At 43.7% G+C, this 13,543-nt stretch overlaps 1 protein-coding gene across 1 annotated transcript in view; it reads right to left on the reverse strand.

The window, feature by feature from the left end:
• The window catches only part of COL22A1 (collagen type XXII alpha 1 chain), a 217,865-nt gene that overhangs the window by 59,985 nt on the left and 144,337 nt on the right, over positions 1-13,543 (reverse strand). The window contains exons 36-39 of the mRNA XM_018562709.1: positions 11,503-11,556; positions 9,989-10,042; positions 2,306-2,359; positions 472-576 (exon numbers count right to left, since the gene is read on the reverse strand). Coding sequence (XP_018418211.1) covers positions 472-576; positions 2,306-2,359; positions 9,989-10,042; positions 11,503-11,556 — 267 coding nt within the window. The remainder of the gene's footprint in view (positions 1-471; positions 577-2,305; positions 2,360-9,988; positions 10,043-11,502; positions 11,557-13,543) is intronic.

The following is a 13,543-nucleotide window of genomic DNA, read 5'->3' on the forward strand; positions in this document are numbered from 1 at the left end:
CCATCTCAACCCAGGTGTTCAGTAGGGTTGAGGTCAGGTTCTGATGTTGGGTGAGAAGAACTGGCTTGCAATTGCCATTCCAATCCAACCCAAAGGTGTTCAGTACAGTTTAGGTTAGGTTGTGATGTTGGGTGAGAAGACCTGGCTTGCAACTGGCATTCCATTCAGTAGAGTTGAGGTGAGGGTTCCTCCACACCAAACTCATCAAACCATGGCTTTATGGATCTGGCTTTGTACACAGGGGTACAATCATGCTGGAACAGAAAAGGGTCTTCCCAAACTGTTGCTGCAAGGTTTGATGCTTTCAATTGCCTTTGCATTAACAGTACCCGTCACTAGAAACACCTGAGCCCAATAATTTGAAGGGGGGGGTTCACATACTTTTGGACATATTCCTTATGTTCAAATCAACATCCCACAACTGCTACACTAACATTCTCTCTATATACAGTATAAGATATTTCAACTCACCCGTTCACCATCTTTGCCTTTTCCTGGTAATCCTGGCAAACCGGCAAGTCCAGTTTGCCCTTGAAGGCCCGGAGGTCCGACTTTTCCCTCTTTGCCAGGCTCACCCTAAAATTTACAAGAAACACATTTTTTTCAAATTAATATTACATTCTTTGACAGCTAACCCATATTCTCCTTCAGTTCTTACTGTTAGTTCATGGGGACAGTGAAAGTGTTGGGTCTCTTTAATCTTTGTCTTTTATTCTACAACAAACCATCTCTACGCTTTTATTTCCCCACCACTATGAAGCGTGATATTAGATGTTCCACGGGTCAGAAATAACTCTTTTGCTTTTTGTTTGAGCTGAAGCACCTAGGCGTCACCTTGGTCTCTTCTATCAATTCTGTTTCTTCTGAAGAAATTGAGGAGGAAGGGTACAGGGAAAGGGATCCGCATACAAATGATTCATTTTCTAATGCTTTTCTGCCTTAAAAGGAAAGTACACTGCATTTTCAATGAGCGCATATTTTGAGCTATTATTGCTTAGTTAAAATGTATCAAAATGTAACACAATGCATTGCAGCTTTGAGATCCTTAAAGGAGAACTATGAGGTGAGTGAAAATCACTCATCCTCATAGTTCGAGCTGATGTGTGACAATGAAACTGTCACACGACGACTCTATAGAGCGGGAAGTGAGCGAACACATACTGTCGCTCGCTCACTTCTCGGTCATGTCCCTGCAGAGAGCAGTGACTGTCACTCACGGCTCCCTGCAGGAATTCCCCCCTCCCTGCTCTGTTCCTCCAGTGCTGACTACGGAACGGACGGGGCGGGTACAGCTGGCTCTGTTATGAATGAACAGGAACACTCAGTATAGGGGATTCCTGTTCATTGATAACAGGGGCTGCAGAAAAAGAAATTGAGGACTCTGTGTTCTCAATCTCTTTTTCTATTTTAAAAGGGAAATATCAGGTCTGTTTATACCCCCAATATTTCCCCGACGCCCCTAAAAGTAAAGTAAAAAATAAAAATATTTAATAAAAATAAATAAAATTTAAATATAAAAAATTAAAAGTTGATAAAAAATAAATGAAAATAAAATATTTGAAAAAAATTGAAAAAGTTAGAAAAAAAAACATTTTCGGTTTCAGCAATTCAGCACGGCATTTTTTTACTTTCGGTTTTAAAATTTTCATTTTGGTGCACCGCTACATTTTTCTGTCTGGTGCAAGGAGGGAGAGCAAAGAGAGGAACTAGAGAAAGGATTGGTCAAACAATCTATTGCACAGTGCAATTTTTCATCCTAGATGGGATGTCTAAGGGTGTCCTGGTTCTTTTAGAACACGGGCAACAATTTAAATCTAGAGCTTCACTTTTGGGTGGACTTGGCCTTTAAATATTCACTACACATTGGTTAGCACTACGACCCAGAGGAGAAGCAGACTGCATCCTTGTGAAAGCTTTATTGGTTTACATATGGCCATCGTGCTGCACTTGCACCAGGGATATCAGCGTATGATCACTGAGCGTAAAATGGACAATTTCCTCTTTGTTCCTCACCGCTGTTCTGCAGCCAAGCTCACTGTAGAATGTGTGTGCTCAGCATAAGCGACTGCATTCCCAATTCCCCTTTCTATCCGGCAAACAGATGGAGAAAATAAATAAGCTCCGTCTGATCTGATGAACTTTTCAGTTTCAGTTTTCTGTACAAATATCAGGAGATCAGGTAGACAGAGTACAGATGGAAATGTCTCTGCCCTCTCCCGTAATCTCTGCTTTACATGCAGGATGAAAGCACTAAGATGTCTTGAAAATGATTTATAAAGAAAAAAAAAAGCCTCTGTAGGTTCACCTTTTCACCCTTCTGTCCATCTTTTCCTGCTGGGCCGTTATCTCCTGGACTTCCCTGCAAAACAAAGCAGCATCGTTATGAATTAAATACAGTATAAAGGAACTCTTCTTTCACTGTTTGTAGATGGTAGACATGATGGTTGGTTAGGGGGGTAGGTGGTCATAGAAGATAAAGGGGATCATGGGTTGTTTGATTGACGATTCTAGTGTTATTAGCTGTGAATGTGATTAGGTATCACCTACCTGGTAGAAGACCGATTAGCTGAGGAGGCCTCCCTTGCGGATCTTGTCTCACACCCCTGGATGTGGAAACAGGAAGCGAGTAGACAGAGAGAAGCACGGGCGCCAAAGTGTTCAGACACGGTGCCTGGTAGAAGTCCGGCCACTGGGTCAGCCTGGTAGAATTCCGGCAACTGGATCCCTGTAAGGGTGCCCACACACCTTACGATAATAGTACGATAATCGTACGATAATCGAGGGAAATCACGCGATCGTACGATTATCGTAAGGTGTGTGGAAGCCGTGCGACCTCTACTACTGTAAGGTCGCACGACTTTAAACTTGCGAACATGTTCGAAAACCCGCCGAGCATCGTACGATGTTCGACAGGTGTGTAGCATGTTCGTAGGATAAAAGCCGGACGAGCCGGTGTGCGCAAGCGCACACTGCCGGTTCGGCATTGCGGTCATCGGAAGCCCGCCCCTCAGGGGGGTGCCGCTTGTGATCATCGCAAGTACGATCTGCCTGTCCAAGAATTACTTTTTTAAAGTACCTTACAACCATCGCATGACAAAAGTCTTGCGATGGTTTTAAGGTGTGTGCCCAGCATAAGCATTAGCAGGTGCACAGCTGTGATGTCACCGAGGTTTGCCGCAGAAACTGGGGTGAGGTCAAACAAGCCAGGGGTCAAGCCAGATGGTCAGCACGGTACAGAAGGAGCAGGCAGAGTCCAGATATCAAGCAGAGGTCAGGGGCAGGCAGCAATCAGTCGAAGTCAGCAGCAATCCAGGTCAAGGTAACAGGCAACAGATCAGCAGGAACACAGGAACACAAGCACAAGCTGAAAGACCGTTCAGCACTGACCCCTTGGGCCAGCTGGTTTAAATAGGAAAATCTATTAGAGGGCCGTGAGTAATTTCCTGTGCGCCACTTCCTGTGCGCCACTGTGTCACTTCCTGTGCACCGCATTCCGATGTGCGCGCATGCACGCTAACGCATGTTTTACGGCAACCCGAAAGACTGGGACATGCACAGTAGCGCACGAGTTCCCGGCTATGGACTTACATTAGGCTTATGCCTGGCCACACGTTGCTGGTCATGGTGGTTTTCGGCTCACCGGTTTTGACATTACTTTGAACCTCTTTCCCCTCCTTTCTTTATTTTGCTTACTAGATGGTGTCTGCAATGGTGTGTTGTTGTGGGTTTCATAGGTCAATGTCATTACATTCTGCTGGGCAGTATATTGGTGTGGTTATTGTGACTCGAGTAGATGTTGCATGTACTTGGCTACCTGTTTACATTAATTTCTGTTGACTTTAGTTATTTGCATGTCAACCGTTGTGTCATAGCAGGAATCAACTGTCACGAGTCTTGCGGAGCAGTATATTGTGACTGAATTAGGAATGTGCAGGGATACAGGTCTCTGAAGATGCAGGGACAGTGTGACTACACAACAAATGTAGGTGTGCCAAAGCCGCGGGATCGAAGGAGCCGCCTGATCTTCACCAGAGCCACTGATGGTGTGGATGTTGAGCTGCTGGACCATTTTCCAACCTCAACTTTTGTTGTGTCAAAATGATGACACAACTTTTACTTGCTACAGACTTTTTGATAGCTGAATGATGGTTTGGGGCTTAGAACTAAAAAGGGGCAGGGCTTAAGGGTTACTTGAAGAAAAGTCAAGGCTCTGATCCAAGGTTCTCTCCAGTCACAAAAGTAGCGGGCTGAAGATGTACATGACTGGTTCAAATAGAGCCAGAAGATAATATAATGAGCCTGCACAGGCACAGTACATATAGTACAGGTAAGACAATGTAGCCCCTATATTATACACATATATGTGCTATCACAGCGATTCTTGTTCCTAACTGTAAGGAGTTAACTTGTCCCTGTGTGTGATCTGAAGCAGAGATTTGTGGGGATTGCAGTGCAGAGCTGACACTGGGGATTGCTAATAGAGCTCTTGTGAACTACTACTCCCAGGATGCTGTGCGAGAGGAAGGAGGAGGGCTATGTACTGCAGTGACTGAGCGTGCCCAGTCTGACTGGGGGATCTGGAGGAGACAGGCCTGTGTGCGGCACTGTGTGAATTAGGACTGCATGCAGCAGAGCTGTGTGATTCCCACTGACAGATTGGGACACACAGAATCTGTACAGCAGCGCTCTGAAGGACGGATGTTCATCTGCTGAACCAGAGAGACTGTCTTCGAGTGCCTGAACCGAGGCCTAGTCGCATGGCTGAACCAGCCGCCGGAGTGACCCAGCCAGCCCAGCAGAGAGAGGGGGAGCCAGACGGAGCCAATTGAGAGGACTGCAAACATCCTGGATGGGTGAGGACCTTTTGTCGGGAACCCAGATTACTGACTCTATGTCGCCTGAACTGAAGAGAGAGAGGACGCCCAGTCTTCATATCTTTCCAACTGACCTGAGGATTGGTGAGAGGCCTTTGGCCACGTTGACAACTTGTTTGCTGTTCATATCTGCACTACAGTAAGGGCCCCAACGCCGGCTAGCTTAGGACACCACTACTGGCCAGTAGTATAGGGAGGTTCGGACATTGTTAAAGGGAGACCTTGAAGGGACATATACCCCATTCAGGGGAAAGCCTTTAGAGACAATTGGCCTTACATACCTCAGTATTGACAGCAGATAGCTGCAGTTACTGGGTCGCAGAGTGCCTCAGCCTGTTGATACACATTATTGTTGGGGATTTCTGTTATTACTATTGTATCATAGTTGTTCATCTCTGATTTGTCAGTAAATCTGCTATAAAACTGTTCAAAGGTGTGTTGGTGTGCTGTGGATCCACGCTTTGGGCGGTACATTGGTGTGGGGATAAAAATATCCGGTTATTCAGCGGCTCCTTCAGGGGTGAGCGCTACAACTGTAAGGTGACAAACTTTGGTTTGGTATAATAAAGGTTTGGATGCACCTAATTATTATGCCACAATTTGAGAAACTAAATTAATGAGGAGAAAGGAGCTCGGCTATGAGGAATAATTAGTTACACTGAATGTATCCTTCACATAAGAGATAAAAAGATTATACTTGTTTCATCTTGTGACACCCATCAATATATTAACTTATATGAACATGAGGCTGTGTCAGACCCATACAGTATAACATACAATACATATATAATACAAGGGAACCAATGCCTACAAACTGGGCTGCACTGCCTGCATGCATAGAAGGTAGACATGTAACATACTGTATAATATATCATATATATAAAAAACCAATACTTGCAGTATCAAACAATATAAAAAACACATACCCCTAAGACTTATTCTTGCAAAATACTGAATTAAAACCAATCTGAATCATACAAGAACCAGTGGATGGCAACTTTAATTAGCATATCATGCCAATGTTGCCATGGTAACCATTATCTATTGCTCCTATTATATATAATGTATGATCAATATCAAGCATGAATGAAATTGGTAATCACACCTGTGGCTACCTACTGCACTTCTTATATTTGCAGTAGGACAGACGTGATCAGTTCTTAAGCAAGTGAAGCAAGTAAAAAGCAATAACCTGCTCTTTATCTGCTTTGCTTGCTTTAGGGAACTGTTTATGCTATTTACCTGCTTTGCTTGTTTAGGTATTGGTAGGTATTTGTAGGTATTGGTTCCCTTGTACTGAATGTCTTCTTCTCTTGAGAAGAGGCTCCTAATAGGGGGATGTGATCACTTTGCATAAATAATGAATAGATGTTCTATATAGAAAACCTGGTACAAAGTTGCTCACTTTAAAGTCAACTGTGAAAGACAAAGGGGCAGTTTTTGTACCTGTTGGAAAAGAGGGTCAAAGTGGATCTGAGCTCAAAAAACATTCTGTTATAGGGAAGATCTAGAAATGGTAATTATGTCTAAGAAGTACCCTTGTATGTATTGTCCAGAAATATACTGCAGTAGTTGTAGAGGAAGGCAGGGCTGGATCCTGGATGAGAGATATATATCACCACTGTTTGGGTTGTGGTCCCTTTAAAGGCCACCACAGGGTTTACCTTCCTGCCCCAGGAAGGGGTTTAAAGGTCTGCAACTCCCAGAGAGGAGTGTGGGAAGTTGAGGAGAAAGTAATCAGCTGTGGCTAGTGAGAGAGACCTGGATTGCTGTGCTGTTCTGCAGGACTTATATTCCTGGGAAGGGATTTCCCCAGGTTTGGGACGTTTCTATAACAAGTCGGTGAGACACATTTATGTTTTGTTATCTGTGCCGAATAATTGAACTTTTTACTTTGAGTTTGCTGAAGATAAATGTATAAGTGTTTACCGTTTTTTGGCTGCCCTGCAAGATGGAAATAAAAGCTTTTGTTTTATTCAAAACCCTCTGTGCGAGTGCTCTGTGATCTCCCCAACATCACATAGTGCACTTCCTGTGCCTTGTGCCTTCTAGCTGTATATCTGCAGTGTGAGATCTAAGCCATGGCTGCCTCTGACTGCTAGATTCAATGGATTTTAAGTGAGATTTGGTAATGTCACTACGGTGCTGAACACTGTTCTCCTTGCTGGAGAGGAAGCTGTACCTGAAGACCTGCACTGCATGGATCTCGCTGCTTCATTCATGCAGTGGATCTGTGCTTCCTTCACCTCAATTGCTACTACTAGATTATTTCTCCAGTAGTCAATAGGGTAGGGTGGGGTGTGGTGTGTAGCTCTACTATGATGGCTGCCTCTGCATAGAAACACATGCCTTGTTCTGCTTTATGTGCTAATAGTCCTGGGATAAAGATCAATTACAGGGAGGCTATAATTTGCCCTCTGCCTTCTTGGGAACAGCTTTTGTACTTCAGGTCCTCTTTAACCTCTTTATATAGGAAGGTTTATTTACAATAAGAGCTGTGAAATAGTCGAGTAGTCTTCTACAGGAGCTGGTTCTAGCAAGCTTAGTATATTAGAGGTGATCACTTTTCCTTACGGCTCACATTAAATTTCTCTACATTCAAAATTATTCACTTTCTACAACACTCTTTACCAGCCACCCCCACCATTGCTGCTTCCCATGGTGTCCTTAATTTCCACTCCATATACCCAACATATGGATACATGACTGCAGGATACAAATTCTTATATATGTTGCATGAAAGATCCATTTAAAATATGTAAATATTTCATGAATTTTCCAGAAATCATTTGATATCTCTGCATATATGCCTAGAGATTCCTATTACTCCTTATGCCAACATGTTCCACCCAGGAGAAGTCATAAAATAAACAGAAGGATAAATATACAGTACTGCATCAGTGAACCAAATGGGCGAGGGCCTTGTCCTCAAGAGCTAACCATCTACAAGAGGATGGAGGTGAGACATTAGAAATAAGTATATATTCCTGTTACCAGGTTTGAGTCACAGTGTGCTATTTGGAAATACTTGATGTGCAGTAATGATAAATCATGAACAGAAGCCAAACAAGGAGCAAGCTGCTGGCAAGTATTTCTCAGTCAATTCCCACTGGTCTCTCTTGTCTTCTCCAAATGAGGTACATGACACTCAACAATGGCCAAAACACGCTCGCTAATTCAGAAATATTGCTCTTCAAAAAGCTCTCCTTACTGCAGGAGAAAAATACGACACATAACTTCTAACTACAGTTCCCAAAGAATCAAAACTCACTAGTAACCACCCGTCCAGATGCCAGCCGCACAATAACACTAGGTGCCGATGAAGCGGGATTTGTACATAACCCCCAAAGGGCGTTGGCTGTCAAACGTTGCTCAGACCCTTCAGCAAAATTCCATCTAGAGCAGTCCATGCGGCGTGACACTCTCGTCCTTATACTACATACAAAGAATTAAACCTGGCTGTATAATACTGGTACACATATTTAGACTTTTGAAGGTCTAATAGCAGTGTTATCTGGTTAAAGGTGTCTCTGTGTGTAGGTGGCAATCTTGTTGGAGGCAGGGCTTTGCTTTCTCAAACCAGAGCCTCCAGCAAGGAGAACAGTGAGCATAATGTTAGGAGGGACTCCCCCCCCCCCCAAGTTAAAAACAAAAAAAAAGCGCAGGGGGTTTCCCCCAAAATCCCTACCAGACCCTTTAGGTCTGGTAGGAATTTTAAGAGGGAACCCCCAGCCGCACAAAATGGGGAACATACGTGGGGTCCCCCCTTACAGTCCTACAAGACCCTTGATCCGAGCACTGGCCCTGTAGTGCAGGGAAGGCGGGGGGCGATCGAGCGCCCCCCTCCCTGCGCCTTACCAGGCCACGTGCCCTCAGCATTGGGAGGGTGTCCCCATGCCGATGGGGACAAGGGCCTCTTCCCCACAACCCTGACCCGGTGGTTGTGGGGGTCTGCGGGCAAGGGGGCTTATTTGCATCGGGGTACTTGTACCCCTACCCGTTCACTAAAGGGTTAAATCGAATAGTTAGCGAAAAGAGTAAATTTTTGACTATTCCTTTATTTAAAAAAAAAATGGCTCCATCGATGTAAACGTCCGAATCTGAATTCCGAAACAAATTTAATTTCGGACCTGAATCCGAAAACAAAATAATGCAAAATCCGAATCAAAACGAAACGAAACAATTTTTTTGCTGGTGCACATGTCTACAGGGTACTACTTGGGGGTCTAGTCAAGGTCACCAGTATTGCCTGTGGTCTACCTACAGCTGATCTTTTTTTACTGACTTACCATGCCTTGTTCTACCCTGTGTGTCTGTGTGGAGGTGGCCGTCTTGGTAGAGGCAGGGCTTTGCGTCCTCATGTCAGAGCCTCCAGTAAGGAAAACAGTGAGCCGCACAGTAGTGACATTATCAAATATCACTCCACATATCCAGAGGCTAGCAGTCAAAGAGAGTAGTGCTTTAGAAGATCTCATACTGCACATAGGCTACTGGAACAGGGTTCCCTAGGCATCCTCACATACCAGTTAGCACAGTGGTATTCTTCAAGAGGAGTTCCAAACAAAAGTCAAACTTTTAGGGTGCTGCTTAGGTCTGGTCAAGGTCACCAATATTGTCCGTGGTCTCCCTGTAGCTGATCTTTTCCCGATTACCTACCTACCATGTCTTGTTCGACTCTGTATGTCTGTGTGGAGGTGGCCATCTTGGTAGAGGCAGGGCTTTGCTTCCTCAGGTCAGAGCCCCCAGCAAGGAAGACACTGAGCAGCAGAGTAATTATATCACTAAATCTCACCTTAAATCTGGTGGGACTCGCAAGCAGCACTGCCTTAGATCTCACACTGCAGATATACCGTTATGAGGCTGTAGGCACAGGAGTACCTAGGCACACTCACATACCGAGAAGTCATCTGCTATTTTTCAGGAGTAATTTAAGATACAAGGTAAATCTTTCAGAGTACTGCTTAGGTACAATTTGCAATCATAAATGATCCCTGTAACATAGCGTATCCTCACATTTTCAGTTCCGGTCCATTTTAGCACCCCAAGACTACATTAAATTTGGCATCACCCCCTTTATCCGGCCACCTTGCTCTGAATAAATAATACAGACTTACCACATTTCCTGGTAACCCCCGGGCTCCAGGTTGTCCGGCAGGGCCGACTGGACCCTGTTAAAAGATTGAAAATTCAATTTGGAAGTTGAATGATATTAAAATACTTAATGACAGAAAATATTTTAACACATTTTCCTCTTGAGTTTGAAACAGTTGTGTTGGGTTTTTGATTTATTCGGATTGAGACCTCCAGTTACGTCTAAAGAAAATGTATCTGTTATCTTCAGGACCAAAAAATGAAGCAATTTATGATTTCTTATTTGTTTTAAATCAGCCAAGTATGAAATATACTAGAATGGCCAAAACTAGGTGGACAGCCGTCCCAATGATTGTGTCCACGTGTTCCTAGTGAAGGGTTATGTTAATGCTATGGCATACAAATATATTTTAGACAATTGTGCCCTTCCACCCTTGTAACAGTTTGGGGTTCTTTTCTGTTCCCCTATTACTGTGCCCTGTGTACAAAGCCAGCTTCATAAAGACATGGTTTGACCAGTTTGGTGTGGACGAACTCAAATGGCTTCCCCAGAGCCCTGACCTCAACCCTACTGAACAACAGCAGGATGACTTGGAAGGCTGCTTGTGAGCCATGTCTTTCAACATCAGTACTTGAACTCACAAATTTTATTTTGGCTAAAAAGGCCTAATTTCCCCCCATTCCCAAACTTTTATGAAAAGCCTTCCAGGAAGAATGAAGGGGGGAGCCAACTCCATAATAAAGCCCATGGTTTGTCCACCAAGCCTTATTTAGGTGTAATCAGGGCCATCCTTATAATGAGGCAGACGGAGGTGGTTCCCTCAGGTGGCATCTCATTGGGTCACGTGGGGTGGGATTGGCAGGTGTGCCTGCCACCCCCTTTCTGGCCAGAGAGCCCCAGGTTGCTAAGAGCTCTTAACGATTTGTGACACTCTGGCCGGCGTCCCGTCAAGCTCAATTATGTAATTGATTGCCAGGAGCTGAGTAGAACACTCTGGCTGACATCCCGCCCAGCTCAATGATGTCACTGGTTGCCAGAAGCGGAGTAGAACACTCTGGCTGACATCCTGCCCAGCTTCTGGCAACCATTGTCATCAGCGAGCTGGGCAGGATGCCATGCACCATGAGCCAGCCCCCCTATGAATGTCCACCACAAGCCGCCAACACCCCCCATGCCCAAAATGTGCACAAAGAGATAAGGAATGTGCATCACAAGCACACACCCCCCCAGCCTCAGGTGGCGAGACATCTAGTGGCTCCCTGGGTGTAATGGTCATGTGTCCATAAATCTTTGGCCATAAAGTGAATAACATGAGAGCATTCAATATTTATTACATGCAGCAAGCAGGTGACGCACTCTAAATAAGAGCACAAGCCCCCTGCTTAGTAAACAGATTTACTGTAAAAGAAGCAGAAAAAATCTGATTATATGCACTGATTATACACACAGCTGAATGGCCCAGAGGAAGGACACACCTCCTTCCCTATTTCCTCTATTTTCTTCAATTTCCATATATCGCTCTTATGGAATACTTACACCATCTCCCTTTGGTCCACGCTCTCCTTTATCTCCGTCTTGTCCTTTGGGGCCCTGCATAGATATATTGCAATATGTAAGAACAAAGGGAATCGATGACTACATTTAAACACACACAGCTTTGAACCTGTCAGTTCGGCTACATCTGATATTTCAGTTACGGGTGAATATTAACATACTGAACGTTAGATAATTCTCTGGTGGTGAGATGTTCCTCCCAGAATTCCCAAAGCTGTCCAAAGGCTGTGGCCCTTACGAAGTGATGGATCCAGTTATTGGGGATGCTACCATAAGAAACTGACATATCTAGGACCTGTGGTAAAGGGTACCCCCGTACTATATTGAAATTGCAGTACAAACATAAGAGTAATTTTTTCAGAGAAGGTAGTTCACAAATCTCTGCTCTCACACGGTGGATTTGGTCTTTTTTAAATACACAGTTGAGCATTGTCCATGATCCTTTTTATAATGATCAATTACCAGTTGAATTAATTAAACTATAATGAAATGTGGTACTCCTGAGGATCAAACCCTGTAGCTTGGTTGACCCTATTATCAATTATCAGTACATTTTCAAGACTGTTAGTGCAAATTAAAAAAGTATTAAATACAGAACTCAACTATATTGTTGTAAGTGCACCAATATGGCTAAATTCCTTGTTTAATAGACCACTTTGTAATTTTACATCATTCATTGCCCCTTTTCAGGCCCATTTGGATAAACTGTAAACTGTAAAATGATGACAGGCTTCTGGAATTTATAATGCATCCACATCATGGGAATATGAAAGTGTTAGGAAAGGATGTGGAAACAAAAAAGGACAGGAGGACGAATAACAGAAAAGGAGTGAAAAAAAAGAGGAGAGGAGAAAAAGAGTAGATGAAAGGGTAAGAGAGGAGAGGAATAGAGAGCAGAGGAAAGGAAAAGAGAAGAGACGAAAAGAGAGGAGAGGAAAAAGAGAAGAGAGGAAAAGAAAGGAAAGAGAGGAGAGGAAAGGGAAAGAGAGGAGAGGAAAGGGTAAGAGAGCAGAGTAAAAAAGAAGAAAAGAAAAGAGAGGAAAAAGAGAAGAGAAGAAAAGAAAGGAAAGGGAGGAGAGGAAAGGGAAAGAGAGGAGAGGAAAGGGTAAGAGAGGAGAGGAAAGGGTAAGAGAGGAGAGGAAAAGAGGAGATGAAAAGAGAGGAGAGGGGAAAAGAAAGGAAAGAAAAAGAGGACATGAAAGGAAAAGAAAGGAAAAGCGAGGAGAGGAAAGAAAAAGAGAAGAGAGGAAAGGAAAAGAGAGGAGAGGGAAAGAGAGGAGAGGAAAAGAGAGGAGAGGGAAAGAGAGGAGAGGAAAAGAGAGGAAAAAGAGAGGAGAGAAAAGGAAAAGAGAGGAAAAAGAGAGGAAAAAAGGAGAGAAGAAGAAAAGAGAGGAGAGGAAACGAGACAAGAGGAGTCAAAAAAAAGGGGATTTTGTGTGTAACATTGAGAAAATCCAGACTATAATTTAAAAGAAAATATTACATAATTGTATTCCATAAAGAAGGTAAAATACATATCAAATGGTTAGAAGCACTCCGTTCTGGCTATGATACATCATATAAGCTTTAGACCAGGGGTGGGCAAAGCCGGCTCCCCTGTCAGTCATGTTGGTGTCACCCCTCCAATGGTGTCACCCCCTCCCCCCCTAGTGATGCCACTGGAAAAACCAGCTCACATGGCCAGCTGTAATGTCTGCCAAATCCTTTGACAGATAAAACCACTCCAGGACATATTATTTTAATTGTACATTTAGCTGTTTGGAGTTCTGCTTTAAATGAACCTCAATTATTCAGCATCTTCCTTATCCATAAAGAGACCTTTGGATGAAAACCAGCTGAGTAATAAACCTGGGGAGCATTTCCAGCCCTGTGTGGTGTTCTTAGCACAGTAATAAAAGTAAGTTGTTAATGGTGTGAATGTGATCTTTTATTGCTCAGCCCAACGTCCTCAGTACACCATCCACATTCACAAAGCTTTTACTACTTCCCGGGAATGATGACACACACTGGGCAGAATCCTTAA

The sequence above is a fragment of the Nanorana parkeri genome, unplaced genomic scaffold (genome assembly GCF_000935625.1).
Source record: "Nanorana parkeri isolate BGI_ZX_2015 unplaced genomic scaffold, ASM93562v1 scaffold593, whole genome shotgun sequence".
In the NCBI taxonomy this organism is placed as follows: Eukaryota; Metazoa; Chordata; class Amphibia; order Anura; family Dicroglossidae; genus Nanorana; species Nanorana parkeri.